This window comes from Apostichopus japonicus, chromosome 22, assembly GCF_037975245.1.
Source record: "Apostichopus japonicus isolate 1M-3 chromosome 22, ASM3797524v1, whole genome shotgun sequence".
Taxonomy (NCBI): domain Eukaryota; kingdom Metazoa; phylum Echinodermata; class Holothuroidea; order Aspidochirotida; family Stichopodidae; genus Apostichopus; species Apostichopus japonicus.
This window is the reverse complement of record NC_092582.1, coordinates 17,906,924-17,924,031: the sequence shown is the minus strand read 5'-3', so window position 1 is coordinate 17,924,031 and position 17,108 is coordinate 17,906,924. Positions and strand designations below refer to the sequence as shown.

The 17,108-nt window shown below is 36.8% G+C and overlaps 1 protein-coding gene across 10 annotated transcripts in view; it reads left to right on the top strand.

The window, feature by feature from the left end:
• The window catches only part of LOC139963461 (formin-binding protein 1 homolog), an 88,474-nt gene that overhangs the window by 64,044 nt on the left and 7,322 nt on the right, over positions 1 to 17,108 (top strand). For 4 of the 10 annotated variants that reach the window (XM_071964246.1, XM_071964245.1, XM_071964243.1 and 1 more), the window contains 6 exons: positions 698 to 830; positions 4,512 to 4,553; positions 8,576 to 8,617; positions 9,835 to 9,879; positions 15,696 to 15,859; positions 16,438 to 16,547. In XM_071964246.1, the coding sequence (XP_071820347.1) occupies positions 698 to 830; positions 4,512 to 4,553; positions 8,576 to 8,617; positions 9,835 to 9,879; positions 15,696 to 15,859; positions 16,438 to 16,547 (536 nt within the window). The remainder of the gene's footprint in view (positions 1 to 697; positions 831 to 4,511; positions 4,554 to 8,575; positions 8,618 to 9,834; positions 9,880 to 15,695; positions 15,860 to 16,437; positions 16,548 to 17,108) is intronic. The other 6 variants (XM_071964247.1, XM_071964248.1, XM_071964249.1 and 3 more) reach the window with 6 other exon arrangements.

The following is a 17,108-nucleotide window of genomic DNA, read 5'->3' as shown; positions in this document are numbered from 1 at the left end:
ACACATCCTGATAGCTCAGGGAGAGTAGAAAATACAAAAGTAGAGAAGGACACTTCCTGATAGCTGAGGGAGATTAGAAAATACAAAAGTAGAGAAGGACACATCCTGATAGCTGAGGGAGATTAGAAAATACAAAAGTAGAGAACGACACTTCCTGATAGCTGAGGGAGATTAGAAAATACAAAAGTAGAGAAAGACACATCCTGATAGCTCAGGGAGAGTAGAAAATACAAAAGTAGTTTTATTTAGTTACAAAGTTATTTAGTTACAAAATTAGTTTTATCAGGACACATCCTGATAACTCAAGAGAGAGTAGCAAATACAAAGTTAAAGGAGGACACATCCTGATAGCTCAGGAAGAGTAGAAAATACAAAAGTAGAGAAAAAACATCCTGATAGCTCAGGGAGATAAATAACAAAAAGTTACGTGCAGACATTTTCTACAAGCAGTATATACCTGCATACCTTTCAAAGGAAGAGGGGAGAAAGGGAGGGGTTTGAGGTGGAGGTGGGGAGGAAACAAAGGGGTTGAGAGGTAGTGCCTGGACATTGTATTTTAGAAACAAAGCAAACCAAAGAGATGGATCTGGTGGAAAATTTGAATAACGTTATGAAACGGAACTGGCTGCTTTGAAACATACCTTCGTTACGGAAGCACTGAAAGTGTTTTAACATTGTCCGTATCTCATTGCCACAGAGAAGCCCTACTCAAGATGAGAGATGTCTACACCGCCAATAGTTCCTTAGGTGACCCGAATTCTGTCAACAAACGGTTGGAAGAAATTGGTAGAAAGATCGACGTCCTAAGGCTGGAACTAAATACATATCAGGTCAGTGAATCAAAAGTCGTTGTTCTGGTGGATGAGATAACGAACAATATTTTAATCCTCTCCATGTAACAAAACTAGATGACTGAAATCTTATAAGGGGCCATCGCCGATGTAAGATAAACCCAATTTTAAACCCAGTGTAGGAGTCCATAAGGCACTTTTTTTCAATGAACTCAAGTAAATTCAAAAATGTTGAAATGTTGTAATGTCACATCTGAGAATGAGAATGATTATCTTTTTGGCCTTGCTAAATCTTATCTATGACTTATTATCAAGGTCTTTATCTAGAAATCTTTGTCAATTTCAAACAGAATGTGAGCTTTTCGTTGGTCGATGTCACTGTTTCCCCTCATGGTGTGATTTGATTGTGAGGTTAGGGAGAGGGGGGGAAATTTTTATTAAGTATACAAGTTAGGTTTTAAAGTATTTGCTACTACACATTTCATTCCCTGACATGTCAGTAGCCCTCTATTAGCTTGTTATGTTAGTGCCATGCCTCCTCCTCCTCCTCATTTGCATAACCAGCTTTGGGCCAGGAGTCCATCATTTTATTGTAACCTGCGATGCTATCGATGTGCACCCTACAAACTCATCTGCCTGTAAATGATCAAAGCAAATATGGCAGTTGAGACGATGATAGGCTTTATATTGATGCAGCCAAGACATCATGCTTAGTGCTGAAATTATGCACTGTTACTTTTCTATATATATATATCTACGTATATATGTATGTATATATTGAGTTGGAATATCCAGAACAGTGAAAAAATATTCCAGCCTCCACTGGGATTCAAACCCGGGCCTCCCGCTTTATATATGGACATAACCCTAACCAACTAGGCCATGGACACTGATTGTCTGTCCGGAGGTTCGAAACCAGCAAGGAAGGTTGTCATTCCACTGTACGACTTTTGCCACCTGTATCGAACAATGCTAACATATTTGCCTCACTCTAGAGATCAATCATGATGCTAACCAACTCGAAATCATTTATATGTGAATGTGTATGCATGTGTGTGTATATATATATATATAGATATATATACATGTATAGCATGAAAATATGGAAAGCTTTACACTACCTCAGCTCTTAAAATGTGTTTCATCCTTACCCGAAACAGAAACCATTAATTCATTCTAACAGCTGGCTTTGACTATGTCCAATATGTCAAAAAGTATGTACATGCTATCTGGCTTTTTCCATTTGTTTGTTTGTCATATGCTTACAGGCCACAACTACTGGTACTGATTTCAAGTCCTAGATGATTGAAGAGATATAAGACAAAATATATATAAATATGGCAAGAGTGAATTTAAAATATTAAAACAATTACAAAACAACAATCATTATCTATTTAACAGCATGATTTAACTTGCCTTCAGCCTTGTCTAGAATTAAATGAAAATGATATTTTCTATAAAAATCAATAATTATTAAAGACATTGTAGTATGACATGACACACATGGCCCTCATTCACAGTTTCACCCTATAAAAATGAAAAAAAGTTTGTTGACTGCAGAAGAATTTGTTTTCTCCCTGCCATTGTAACATTGTTTTGGAACAATAATAATGCTTTATTGTTTGTGATGTCATACAAGGACAATTCATAAATTTGCATGTGGTAGTTTCTTACAATTGAATAGCCTTTTCTAACCTCAGACTCAAAACCCAAGTGAAAAAAAAAAGTGTTGTTCAAAGTACATTAAAAAGAGGTCAAGATTTTGTATTGTCTCAGGAATCGTTTTTATTTGACCGGCCAGACTTAAGTCATCTCATGTGAAGGAAACATCAATTTAATGAGACATATTTTCAAAATCATTTTCAAGAACAAAGTTCAGTTACTAAGTGAATTCCATTCCCTACAGTAGTAGAGGGTGGAGGTAACAGCCAGCATGAAAGCATTCAGATAACATTGAGGATAGACAAATATTAAGGACTTATAAAGCGCAGAAATATCCACCGATAACGGTGCTCAAGGCGCATTACAGTATTACGCTGGTCAACGATAGCCTGTAGAACATAGAGACAATCCCTTCACATGAAGGGCAGCTAGACAGCGCCCAACTGACAATTTATACATTCATATACATTTATAGACCTGAGTGAAGAGAGGCAATTGAGATAAAGTGCGTTGCCACTAGGATAATATGTCATGATCTGTCCAGGACTTGAACTGCAAACCTTAGATCACAAGTCCACTGCCTTGACCATGACACTCCTTCAGTTCATCATATTTGCATATAAATATTTACTCCCCCCTTCCTGCATGGAGAGTTACTATTTTCTAGACTATTGTCCACTTTCTGGTAAATAACAATTGCCGGTTAACTTTTATGAGACAAACAATTTTGAAACCTTAAAACTGAAGATTCTCAACAGAAACACAAAATTATTGAGTGTCATTGTTGTCAAACTGGTTCAAAATATATGAAAATCTATAAATGTTCCTTCAAAGTTGAATGGAACTTATTTTAACATCGAGAGGTTGTTATTTGTCCTACAAGCAAGTCACACGTACGTGTTATTTGTCCTACAAGCAAGTCACACGTACGCACAGATACGTACACAGTTTTAGCAGCAGACCATTTGATGTGATGTGCGAATATCTTATCCACCGTGCAACAGCTTCAATATCAATAGCACTGTGTGCTATCATGCTACAAATTGTACCAACCACTTGAAAGCAGAGGTCAGCCCAAACCATGCCGGGAAAGTGCGGCTGTCGAGACCTTCATGGAACACTTTGGAAAAAGAAAGTGAAAAACTGTCTGTCTAAAAATATCTGTGAAGTATCTGATACCCGTGCCAACTTTTGTTTAGAGTAGTCTCCATTGGTTAATAATTTTTTAAACCTCGTCATTGAGAAGGGCCGTAAAAAATATCAAAGAATAGAATACAAAGCGAAAGTCGTTGCCAATTTACAGGGTCAGTCTTTATGAAGAAAAGTAAGTAAAATGAAGCCGATAATCCTTTTTTTTTTTTACGACTCGTCACTTTAACGACTTGTTGTTGGGAGATGAAAAGAGTCAGAGAACTGCTACTAGGCAAAAGTTGTGATTAGGTAATATCTTACAGATTTTAACTTCATTAATTCAAGATATATTTGGGTAAAAAGAGACAAAAATGAAAAAAAAAAAGTTCCCATACTTTTTTTCTTTTTTTTGGCATCTCTGTTATGAGACAGATCTCCAAGCTAAAGAAACTTGCTAAGTAAAGAGTGAAGTTTGAGCATGTTTTCACTTTATACTGAAATTGAAATTAGAAATTATTTAAAAAGCTTGCAATTAAATTGCTTTAGGTTACCTCTAAAAGTGTAATTACGAGTGATCAGGAAGCCATTTGTTGGAAAACCAGTCAAGCCTGACTGCATTAAATTTTTTTGGACTAGACAAATTTTGCACTAGACTTGCACAGACATCTCTAGTGTTGTATCATAATAAAGCCCTCGTGTGAATATAGTTCATGGTGAAGTGATATTTGGGATAATTATTACAGCTGAGAATTATGAATTATGAAAAGACGGCTTCATATCCATCTCTGTCTGCGGAATGCAGACGGGTTGTGTCGTAACGTCCGATACAAATATTTGCAAACAATTTTTTTTCGGGATATTCGTTTGTCATTTGCATAAATTTGTTTTAATTAAGAATCTTTTATGCCTGAAAATATTTTCTTACAGTCTGGTGATATGGATAAGGTGGAGAAACTCTCCCGACAAAAGGTTGTTTCTCTCTCTGTTCAAATTTTACAACTGCATTTTATCCACAACTTTGCACCTTTTTCAGTTGAAGGAATTCTCACTTGCAACAAAAGAAAAATATTAAATAAACTAAGAAAGAAAAGGGAAAAAAATTGGTGAAACAATGGAAATGAAATGGGAAATTATAACCTGCAAGAGAAATGCATGGACGATATCAGGAACAATAGTCATATTGTTTCTACTGCTGAAACCAAGCTGGATGTTTTTGGGTCTTTATACACATGCTTTTTTTTTATAGTATTTTACATTCTCTTGCAGCTGTTTGTTGGGGAAGAAGATTTCATCTTTTGACTTGTTTTGCTTAATTTCCATTATTTCTTCTTTGGGGTTGGGGCGGGTGGGGACGGAGTGGGGGTATGGGAAGTAGGGTTGTTAGTGCATCTGAATAAGTTTTATTTGTGATATGATTTGTGAGATTATGGTATTGTTTGCACTTTACTCTAACTGTCTACTTGATAGGTTTGGGTTAAAGTGACATCATACCCACAGAATGTATGATTTGGTTTTAACCCTGTAGGCCAATAGGAGAGGATGGGTTTGGGGGGGGGGGGTTGTATTTTAAAGTGGCATGCTTCACATGTAGTTTTAATATCTTTTTCTTGAAGATAGTAGTTTTTTATGGGGTCTTATTTAGACTTTTGATTGCTTGACAGCTGTCATTCTCTACAAGTATCGATATTGTGTAGAGATGTAGCAGGGAGGTAAGATTGAAGAATGGTCAAGTATAATTGATACTGTAAAGAGAGTGTTGACGATGATGTAACAGCTCTCTTTTGCCTGCTCATTGCTTCACTGCACAAGACCGAGTTGAATCAAGTTCAACTAGGCAAATGCATGTTAGTTTTGGAGAGTTTTAGACCTTTCATGAGAGGGAAGTCTTAAGGGTGGAAAAGAGGAGAAGAAAGATGGCAAGATTTTGGAGGTGCAAGTTATGTCGTAGCCAGCGGTCCTCAAGGTTTTTTTTATGTTTAGGACCCCACAAGCCATGAATCTTCCATGAGGACTGAGCCAAGACCTACCAGTCCCCCACCCCATTCTCCCCCCCCCCCTCAGAATCTGTGCTCAGCACGCATGAAGACTTACATGGCCTATGGACTGTCAAAAGTTGAGAGAAAAACAAAGATAACTAGAAATTTCCGATGTCATGAAAAATTCTGTGACCCGCGATAAAAAATCACCACCACCCACTATTGGGTCATGCCCCACAGTTTGCATATCGTAGGTTCTAAACAAAAATAGCATTTTGCCACAATTGCTCGAAACTGCAAATACAAGGGATGAATCCTCAAAGCAACGTGCACAATTTATTTCCATGCCAGCCTAGAAATGTTTCACAAGAATGATTAGCTAATAATGAAAGTAATAATTATACTTTATCAAATTTTCTGATAAATGTGACCCTTCACCCCACCCACAGCACAGTACAGGTTTGACCCAACAAAAATGATCTTGATTCAAAGTTACCAAATTTCTTATTGGATTTACTTGAAAGTGTTGAGAAATTTCCCATCAAAAATTTGGATTATGATTTTGGAAGGAAAGTTTTTTTTTTTTAAAGGGAATTTCAATTTTTTGTTTGGGACATAAACCCTATATGGTAAACAGCAAAACGAAAATTTACTTCTAGATAGCACTTTGTACTTTGCAGTGTGTGCCCTGATTCTTATATGCAAATTAGGCTAATTTCGTGTTAGATGTGCCGTGAATGCATCGCAGGGTATTAAAGTATTGTTGACGACACATCTTGAATTGGTATTTCTACAAGGTTGAGATAAATTGCAATATATGCAAATGGTACTTGTTTTATTCATGTATGCATAAACAAAAAGAAGAAGTAAAAAAAAACACAAGCTTTGTTAAGGCAAGATGAGCATTTACATGTAACACTGTTTTGACTATTTCCTTGACTTTTCCAATTTTTTATTTAAATTTTTTTTTTTTTTTTAAATGTCTTGTTATGTGTTTTTAGCAATCCTAAGAATAATATTACTTCATTAAAACAGTCAAATGGTTAAAAACCTAAGATAAGCACTGTAGTCTTTGACAAATTAGAACATTCTCATCATCCATGGTGTGGTGGTCTCTTAAAGGTGAACAATTCTTCTTACATTTTTTATTAAAAGTGAGGTTCATCGATGAGATCAGGTTTCCAATTATCGCAGAATTTACGACGGTTAGACATAAAGACCTGGACACACCTTTTTTCCTTCCCAACCTGTTGCCCATTCACGTTTGAGCTGCTCACCCAAAAAAACACCTAAAGTTAGAGCATGTTTTCTAATGGATGCATGTTGCTAATTTTACTGCCATTGACGCTTGCATCTTGAACGTTATTAATCGCATGTGACCAACACCCGACCCCCCACCCCCCCACTCCCCCCTCCTATTCACTCCTCATCCTGTCCCACCCCACTGATGCCAATATTTTCACATCCTTTCAACCTTCAGCTCAAGTTTTGAATCCCACAACTCTTTCTCCTTTCCCATTGGCTAAAAAGTTTTTTTTTCTTAAGTTCAATTGGTCATAGCTAGCTGGCCAACCCTTTTTCAATTTTCCTGCTGATAACTCCTACCACAAAAAAGAATAATTTTTTGATATTTTTATAACAAATTTTGTGTTGTTTAACATCATCGGCATACAAAACTAATCTCATAATTTTGATAAAAAGCAAGAAATTGATAACCTGGTTTTGTTTGCAAATAACTGACAAAATTCCCTGGATACTATCTAGGCCATTCTGACTGTACACGCCAGTGCCCCTTCCCCCCCCCCCCCTTTGGCAACTGATTTATGTTGAAAAAAATTTGCAACATATATAAATCTACCTCTGGTTTGGAAGGACAAAATTTAACCATTTTCAGATTGTTTTGGTAATCTATTAAAGTAATTCGCACTGTGAAGGAATCACAAACTCTTACATCAGGGAGTTGTTATGGAACTCCCTGCTACATATTGGTCACAATGCTCACCCCACCCCCAACCCCCCCCCCCCAACTCTCATGCATCAGGGTATTTATTCTATATGCAGTTATATAAGCTGGATAGGGCACGAAAAAAGTGAGTTTAGTAATTATTAGATCATGTTCCTCATAAAACACTTGCTCCAGAGTTTTGACTCTTCCAGGGTTGTACTTAAAAAGATGGTTCTAATAGTTGCTTTAGTATCATTTAGCAGTTTCACATGGGGGTGGGGAGGGGGGTGGCAGGAAGATCACTGTTAGAGAGAGGGAAAAGAATGGTGAAGGGAAACTGACACATAATTTTATGCTCTTACTGTTATTACAGTATTATCTTCAGTAGCATTATTATTGGTTAAACCAACATGTTACATCAGATTTTCTTACTTATGCATACAAATCCTTCCACCCCCCCCCCAACATGTCAATGTTCTAATACAATTACGGGCGTTAATTTTTTTGGAAGGTCATAACTGTTTCCTGCACTGAAGATTCTCACCTCTGTAATACATGTGAATATTTTTATATATGTATTTATATATATTATAACATTTTTCTTCACGGACAATAGTGGCTGGTTAAATGTGTCTTTTCCCGTTGCATTCATTAACCCAGATAAACTGTCATTGGTCAAATATTTACCAGAAGGTAAATACTAATTCTAAACTTATATAATCGATGTGATTGATGTGTTCAGTAGCTAGCTCGGCTTCTCATTGTCCCAGGATTTTTTTTTTTTTTTTTTTGCTGTGAATAGTGAATGTTACATTTACATAAAACTTAAAGCAATCCTCAGCCTATTTCCTGGCTTGCTTCGTGCAGCACTTATTCTTTTCTTTCTCGAAATAACCGTCGTCGTAAAAATTGAAAAGTTTCTAGTACTGAGTTTCTGGTCCGGCAAGAGAAACCATTTGGCCGGTTTTTAGTGAAACAGAGATGGTTTTCTGAGAGATATTTTGGGTGCGCTAAGGTTCAAAATTCATCATCATATTACCTTTGCAATTATTATTAAACTTCTCTTCCAGTCCCGTGATTACGAGGTACCTGAGAAACCACCTGATCAGAAGGTCTTGTAACAATCATATTTTGTAGCTAGACAGAAATCACTTTGTTTTTTATTTATTTATTTATTTATTTATTTATTATGATTTTTTTTTTACCCTTTTTTTTGTATTATGTTTTTGCTTTTTTTTTTTTTTACAAAATTTGCTGAAAGTTTACTGTGTTTTAAGTTCAAACAAAGGTGTACAATAAGCTCACTTTACCACAAACAAACAAAAAGTAGAAAATAGGAAATGTCAGGTTTTGCAAAATCCTGAATATTTTCTTTCAGACCAAGTTGCATCCCTCATGACATCATTGATGATACCACTCCCATTTGGCTTGTGAACCTCTTTCAAAGAGGTACAAACTGCTTCCTCATGTTATCAGTGCACTCAGCAGCAGTACATACCTCAGTGACGAGGTACATACTTGCATGTTTGATTGGGGCCTACTCTTTACACCTCAATGAAGATGAGTGAAGGAAACAAAAAAACATTAGTTTTCAATGGCAGGAAGTCAAAGTTTTTCCTGAAGTTGGTCAATACACAGCCTGTCGACTTAAGTGGAGACTATGTCAAGTTAAGGCAATGACCAAAACTTGAATATGATTTGAGATTTATCTACAGCAAACGAAAAGGCAAGTGTTGAGGGCAGTGTGGGTGAATTCTTTAGTTATCTATACCACAAACCTTGACCTGTAGATATTTATAGGTTTGATATCTGGCTGTATCTTTATCTCCTTTCCTGGGTAAATTGTTAGAGAGGATAAAAAGAAGGTACAAACGTGTGTGTGGGTCGTAAGCCGGATGTAACAGCATTTGCAGTTCTGATTTCCGGTGCTCGTGATTTGTGAAAAAAGTGAATTCCATCATTTTGGAATTTCTTTCATAACAATAAAGCCACTGAATATGCATGATTCCAGTTGTGAATATATTTAATTTAGCATTGTATTAACTTTGCATCATCACTTTTGTCGTCAAAAGGCCTTTGAGTTTGACGTGATGTTTTTGTCCTTACTTTTATCCTCCGTCGCTTTCACTCTTAAAATCTCATATAATCAAGATGAGGCAAGGAGGGATGGATAAAACAAGGTGCAACTTGGTTGATTGATCTGTTCAGCCACTTATAATATTTGCATAGTAGTATGATATTCTGTTTTCTTTTATCGCGCATTATTTCTGTTGATTTGGTTTAAAAAAAATATTTCAAAAACCAAAGGTCATCCTGATTTTGTCTGTAGAAATTCATGGGATACTCGCCCTATAAACGAAACGGAAGAGTGGTTGTAAGTACCATGCAAATTGCCCACCGCATTTTGTTTACGTTTAAATAAAAGGCATGTAGAGAGTCCTAACAGCCTGCTTGCCAGTCGATAAAATTTGGATATTAATTTTTTGTTGTATTTTTTTTTCTTTTCTCACTCACTTCAAAAAGGAGCATATAGAGTCTTGAGATAAAAAAAATGATAAATCATTCAAAAAAAATTAGAGCGGTTATTTTGCGTATAATCGTGTTTCGTTTTCGAAGGACGTATTGTTTGTCATTGTTTTAGTGCTGCAAGAAACAAAAGAGGTTCTTAATCGTCAGTTGTTTGTGATAGATTGTTTCAAAACAATTGTGTCACAGTACAAGAACCATTTCAAATATATTAATGAAGATGATCGTCACTCCGGCATTTCAAAACAGGCTGTGAGGAGGACCGGTCAGATCCAATTTCAGACGATTCTCTATTTCTTCAGTTGTTTTTAATACATCTGACTAAAAATAACGTTGAGGATGGCATATCAAGCTCTATATGTACCTTTGATGAAAGGACCAATTTTAAGGACCCATAGCCTCTAGGCCTTGTTCACATCTGAAAAAGTAAGGGGACCGGATACTGCAAGGGTTGTGTACCCTGAGGAAAAGACCCCCATAATCAATATCTCCCTTTCGGGACAATCCTGACCCCACACAAGGGTCGATCAAGATGGTAGTGTAAATACTGTTGGGTTTGTCCCACCCACACCCCACCCCATCACTTTCGGCATAAACACAGAGATGGGCACACTTGTAGTACTAAAACTCTCCAATTTTATCAAACAATTGTTTTGGTACTTGCCTTTTTACTTTGCTCTTTTTGTTCGACCTTGATCTGCCACCCTTTCTGAAATGTGGAAGCTTTAGGGGTCAGTTTTACCAGGGTCCTAATCCCCCTTCCTCCCTCTCCCACTCCCCGCCCCTTGCATTCTCAATGTGAACAAAGTCATGGTTATCCCCATGGTTTTTCATTTATTTTCATTGCTTTGGTTTCATGTAACAACACCAACTCCATTGGGATATATACTAATACATAGCTTCACACACGACCAACTGAGCAACACCCATCGTAACGAAAAAACATGGAAGGAAGAGACCAGAAGAGACCTAAGGATTTTCCTCGTCTCCCGGTTTACCGTAGTCCCGATATTTTCCCCGTTCCAGAGAGTGTCCTTAATAATACCTCTGTCTGGTACTTTGAGGGTGACTGCATTTGGATTAATATCGGATGATCTAAGAATTGTCGAGTCGAAAGTGAGTTAATTTATGCGATGCATATTTGGAACTGACTGTCAGCTCTGATGGCACCTAGAGATATAAACCCACTTGTGTGACTGGGGAATGAAAACAATTCGCCGTGTTGGGAAAATGAAGATTTTTAGTGTGTGAAAAGGATGCAGGTATAGGTATCGGATTTCGAAGTTTTCTGTACTTTTACTCCAACTCAGGGAGGCCTACAAGTTTTCTCGGCACCCAGTTAATACAAATTTCAGAGGAACCAAATTTATCCGTCGCATGAAAAACCATATGAGGCTATTCGTTGAAAATATATATACATATCTTAAAATTTACATACCTAAAAAGTTGACGTATCTTTGCACACAAAACTCTGCATGCAACCAAGACGAGTTTGTCGAACGTGGGGATTTTTGGAACCACCGTGGTCAAAGTTTGAACCATTTCAAGACTCCGAATTTAATTACCAAATGTGGGTTGTAATGATCGAGAGGTTTGGATACCCTTGCTCCAGATCTGTTTATTTTGTGCGTTTGGGGGTGAATATCATACTTACAGGTTAGTTATAATGTGAGTGTATGTGTTGTTATTATTATGTTATAAAGTAAGCTCTTTTTAACTGTTAATACAAAATAATAAACTACAGAATGATCTGCCTCGCTTCTCCATGGTCTTTCTTTACTTATTGCCGTAATTATCTTCATAGCACTGTGTCGAAAAGCTAAACGATATGACTTCGTTTGAAAGCGTTCCTTCTTTTTGATGGCTTTTGGCAGAAAAGTGCTGTTATCTACTGTAAACACCATTAGTTTAACATTTTTGGTTTGGCCTATATTCCCTGCACTCTTATCGTAGCTGCAGCAAAAATCTCTATTCATATCATTTGTAATGTAAATTTGCATAATGTATTTGAATATTCATGATTTTGATGAATATTTATCATCTGTAGAATACCTGTTGAATATTGAGCGAGTTTCAGACTATTGCTTAGCACTGAATCCTATGTGTTGCATGTCGTGCATAGTGATATTATTACTTGTTGCATTCGCCTTGCTTGTTTTTTGTGCTGATTATTTTAATTCTTGTTTGTTTTAAATAATAACGCATATCCACTGCATGTGTAGAATTAGTACTTTTAGCAATGCACGTGCAGGCTTAGACCGAGCAGCACATCCTCCGAAACGTATATAGCAGGAGAAATCGCGACACGTGTACTCAACTGGACTTTTGTGTTCACTCGCATGTTATCTTGTTGCATTTTAGAGGATTGAAAGTATTCCATGTGTTTTTCCACAAGTTTGCAATAATTTGTTTGGGAAAGATAGAAAAATCCTGAATAGCTTCTAACCTTTGAAGAGTTAGCAATAACTTTCTCTTTCAATTTTCTACACATATTTTGTTGTTGTTGCCTTAACCAAAGCTGAAAATGAATATTAATGATATAAAGGTGGATTGTAACCAATATGTGAAAGCAACTGAGGTACTATCTATAAGGTATGTTGAGATCGATAAAGGCTCATTGTGAGATGTGTCTGCATAGAGTTTCCAACTACATCATGAGTAACCATGAAGTTAAATCCAAAATATTTCACAGTTATAGAAACAGTGGTCAAGTAGTTATATATATATATAGTCTGAAGGTCGTTGGAACCAATCCATTGCAAAGTTTGGCCATAAAATCAGGGTCCGCTTAGAAAAACTTATTTGCCGGGAAATGGAAGTGTAACCGCTCGTACTTTCCACTCTAGCTGAATTTACCCATAACCTGTAGATACTTGTTGATTTTCTAGCAAGTATCTACATGTTGTGATAAAAGTATAAAAAAGCAGCAAATACTCCTGATTTACAGCACATTTTTGATATCCACAGACACCTCTTTATATACCCCCAGATATATGGGACCACTTTTAATGTACAGTTACTTTCATGAGACACTCCAAAGCACCCAAGAATCGAAGCTGTTTGTATTGTCAGTACAATGGCTCCAAAGCACTTGTAACTGACAGTGTGAACAGTACCAATATCCTGATATCAAGGATCGGAGCTGTTCGTACTGTCAGTACAATTGCTCCAAGCACTTGTAACTGACAGTGTGAGCAGTACCAATATCCTGATATCAAGGATCGGAGCTGTTCGTACTGTCGGAACAATTGCTCCATGCACTTGTAACTGACAGTGTGAGCAGTACCAGTATTCTGATATCAAGGATCGGAGCTGTTCGTACTGTCAGTATACAATTGCTCCAAAGCACCGGTAACTGACAGTGTGAGCAGTACCAATATCCTGATATCAAGGATGGAGCTGTTCATACTGTCAGTACGATTGCTCCAAAGCACTTGTAACTGACAGTGTGAGCAGTACCAATATTCTGATATCAAGGATCAGAGCTGTTCGTACTGTCAGCATACAATTGCTCCGAAGCACTTGTAACTGACAGTTTGAGCAGTACCAATATCCTGATATCAAGGATCGGAGCTGTTCGTACTTTCAGTACAATTGCTCCAAAGCACTTGTAAATGAAGTGTGTTGAAGCTCATCACGAAAGATATGGCATACAGTGGTAATAACATTAATACAAAATTGTCCCAGTTGGCTTGCCTTATAGCTTGTAAGCATGGAATTTTCAGTGGAATGCTTTTGCTCCTGCTCAGTTTAATACATATATTCTAAAATAAATATGTATATATATGCAAGGTGGCTTTTTCCATATTATGTGTATTATTTTTAATGTGTCCATGGTTGGCTAGTATAAATTTATGTATTTATTACCAAATTGTGAGAATAAACGGTTTGTTTACATATATTGAGGTAACTGCACACACACAAAAGCAAAACAAAAATTGCATATTGCACTTCACAGTGAGTTTGGGGCTTTTATCTAGAGTATCACATGCCCACAAGTTTGTTTTGAAATTTTTTAATAAACTGTTCAGAACCTCATGTAAGTTACATACACGATCTAATAACATCTTCCGACTAGAATATTTAGAGTTTGTGAGTTTTTGGCAGTGGATTCTCGATTGTGGGCTAAATGTCTGTCTGGATTTTATTGACTCCCCCCACCAGCACATTTGTAAGACTGTCTGAGTCTTATCATAGTATAACCATCTTTCAAGTAGTCTGTTATTTGCTCAGTGCTGTAGAATATAGTTCCAATGTATCTTCTTGTTTTTACCGTCCTCGATTGATCTCACAATCTTGTTGTAAAAGACACGATTGAAAGTGTTGTACCTATTGCAAAAAGAAAGATCTTTACCTGGGCTCCAATCATCAATCATTTGCTGCCAAGTTTACAGAAATTATGAAATATTTTCCTTACCCGGAGGTGTATTCGATCATTTCAGTACTAGCAGAGTCAATGTTTTGATGATGCCCAAGCGAAATTTTTCTATCAGAAACAAAAATTTGCACAAGTTCACAAGTAGAAAACACCAAAAAATAGATTTCCAATATAAGTGGGTTTGTTTTATTTTTTTTTTGAACAACATTTATAAATCACCTGCAAATTTTGTAAATTGTGTTTGTTTGGCGTTTGTTGGCTTTGTTACTTACAATTTGTAACTTGTTTATTTTGGGCTCCCCTCTTTGCTTTCGTTTTTCCCACCTGTATTTTGGGGCTCCCCGGTTATGCATTAAAACTGGGGAAAACCCAAGTTTGTTATCACTGAGCACACAGACTTACTTACCTTCGGTGTTCATCTGCCAAACTTATGTTATTGCGATCATTTTGCCAAGCACTGCTTTGTCTTATAACGATATTCAATAAAGTATCACCATAAATGTCTTTTAATTGTATATACACACACACACAAAGTGCCCTGTAATGTGGACATGCACTTCCTTTGGGGGACAAAATAAATAATGATTTTTTTCTTCAATAATTACAAGAAAAGTTACATTGTCCCTGTGTCCTATATCCATAAAAATAGAATTCTTGAAAAGAAAAACATAAAAGAAAATTTTCAAAGCTTTCTTGACCATTCATTATAAACCATTTGTCATCTGTTTTGAGGTGTGTTTGGATATATGTTACTTTATATGAGACAAGGAACAGTTCGTAACTCTGGGTGAATGATGGGGGGGGGGTGGAGGGAGGGAGAAGGGAGGGAAGGAGTTGAGGGGGTTTTATTGCTTGGAACCTTGTCTTTATTTGGCACCACTCTATAATTTGATGGCAACATTTTACCTAGTTAATTACCCAAAACTGGTATTTCTTTTGCATTCTCTTTGACCTTTACAAATTCCCGGGACACAAGTAGTTTACCTTGCTTTTTTAAATGCAGCTGTTTTGACGTTGCACTCCTTCCTGAATTAATCTCCTGTGGACACACATCTTTGTCGAATACAAATGCAAAGTAATAATTTGAAACTAGTAAAAAATTACTGTGTGAATATCTTTCATTATATTAACAGCACACACACACACACACCATGTCTTCATTTTTTTTTTTTTTTTCCTTTTTCCATTTGTGACAAAAGTTTTGAAAATGACATCCGAAAAACACTGGTCCGTTTTTTTCCCAGAGTTATACATTTTATTAATATTGGTTTTGATCCCTTATATAGGAATACAAGGACAAAGCGGACGGGAAGATCGCCCCCCAGACAACACCCCAGACCACACCGCAGAAGGTATCACCCAGTCATAGCTCTTCTGGTCGGGCCCCGATTGTGACCAGCGTGGAAAGCAACTCTCCTTCCAATGACAGACCAGTTTCATCACCCTTAAGGTTTCTCATCTGGTTTTATTTCTCTTCCCTTTTGGGGCTTTCTTTTCTTTTTCCCTTTTCATTTTCATATATGATAAAAAGAGAACTGTTCAGATAAAACAACTTTTGATCTTTAAGAAGTAGTTTTTGCAACATGTTTAATTGAAGAATGTACTCTGTGTGTGTTCTCACGTTAAAAGGAAAATAAAAGAGGTCGACAATATCGACTCGCTTTTTCGATCTGCATTTTCGGACAGACTCTGCAAAACTGATGATTTCTCACAGATATGTAAGAACAACTCTACCATTTATGGCAATTCAATTAGCAATAAATTGCCAATGTGTATTGATGTCTCTAAGAGAACAAAAATCCTTAGCATTATAAATGATTTGTTTTTATTGTAGTTCTATTCGAGGGAACAAAACTTGTGCAATTTAGCTTTGTGCTGATATGGCAGTAGACTGTAATACCGCTTTTTAAGATAAGACAGAGTGCTGCCCATCATGAATGATTTACTTTATGGCAAGAGCATTGTTATTTTAAAAGCATTGTTATCCTCTTTCATACATTGTTTTCTCCATTGTTTTTTTTTATGCAGTCCGCTGGAACACGGGGATAGCTTCTTCGACGAAGACGACGACTTTGACGATATCGAAAACGATGCTGAACCCTCGGTTGGAAAATGTACAGCAGTTTATGAATTTGAATGTAAGCTCATATTCTTCCTTTTACATAAAAATTAGTCTGTTCAATTCTTCTGTAATTTCTTACTTTAAATCTGTTTTTGAGATTTTAAAAAAAAATTTTTTAAAAATCTTCCCATACCCATTGCTAATAATTGTTACATGATAGTCTGTTTGATCAAATATCCGTTCTCTTGTTTGACGTCCTCGTAAGTAAAAAGTCACACAGGCAGAATGTGCGAGCGAAAATTGTGTCAGTGGTTTGTGGTCGCCGGTAGATCTGTTTTCTCTGTGACGTTCATTTCTCGTCGAATGAGATGTGGAAGAGGCACGACTTCTGGTCTGTTGATCTTACCAGCGAGGTCTTCATCTAGAGAACCATTTTATCACTACCGCCTTCAGACCAAAACAGTCGCCGAGTTTCCGCAGCAGATGGTTGAAGACAAAAAGCAAAAAAGCAACAAAATAAAATTAGGAAAGAGATATTACTTCTCGAGTGTATGTGCTTACGCGAAGTGGGAACAGTGTCAGTATTGTGGACAAATGATTTACCCGCGATAAAGTAACGGTTCACAGAGGACACGAG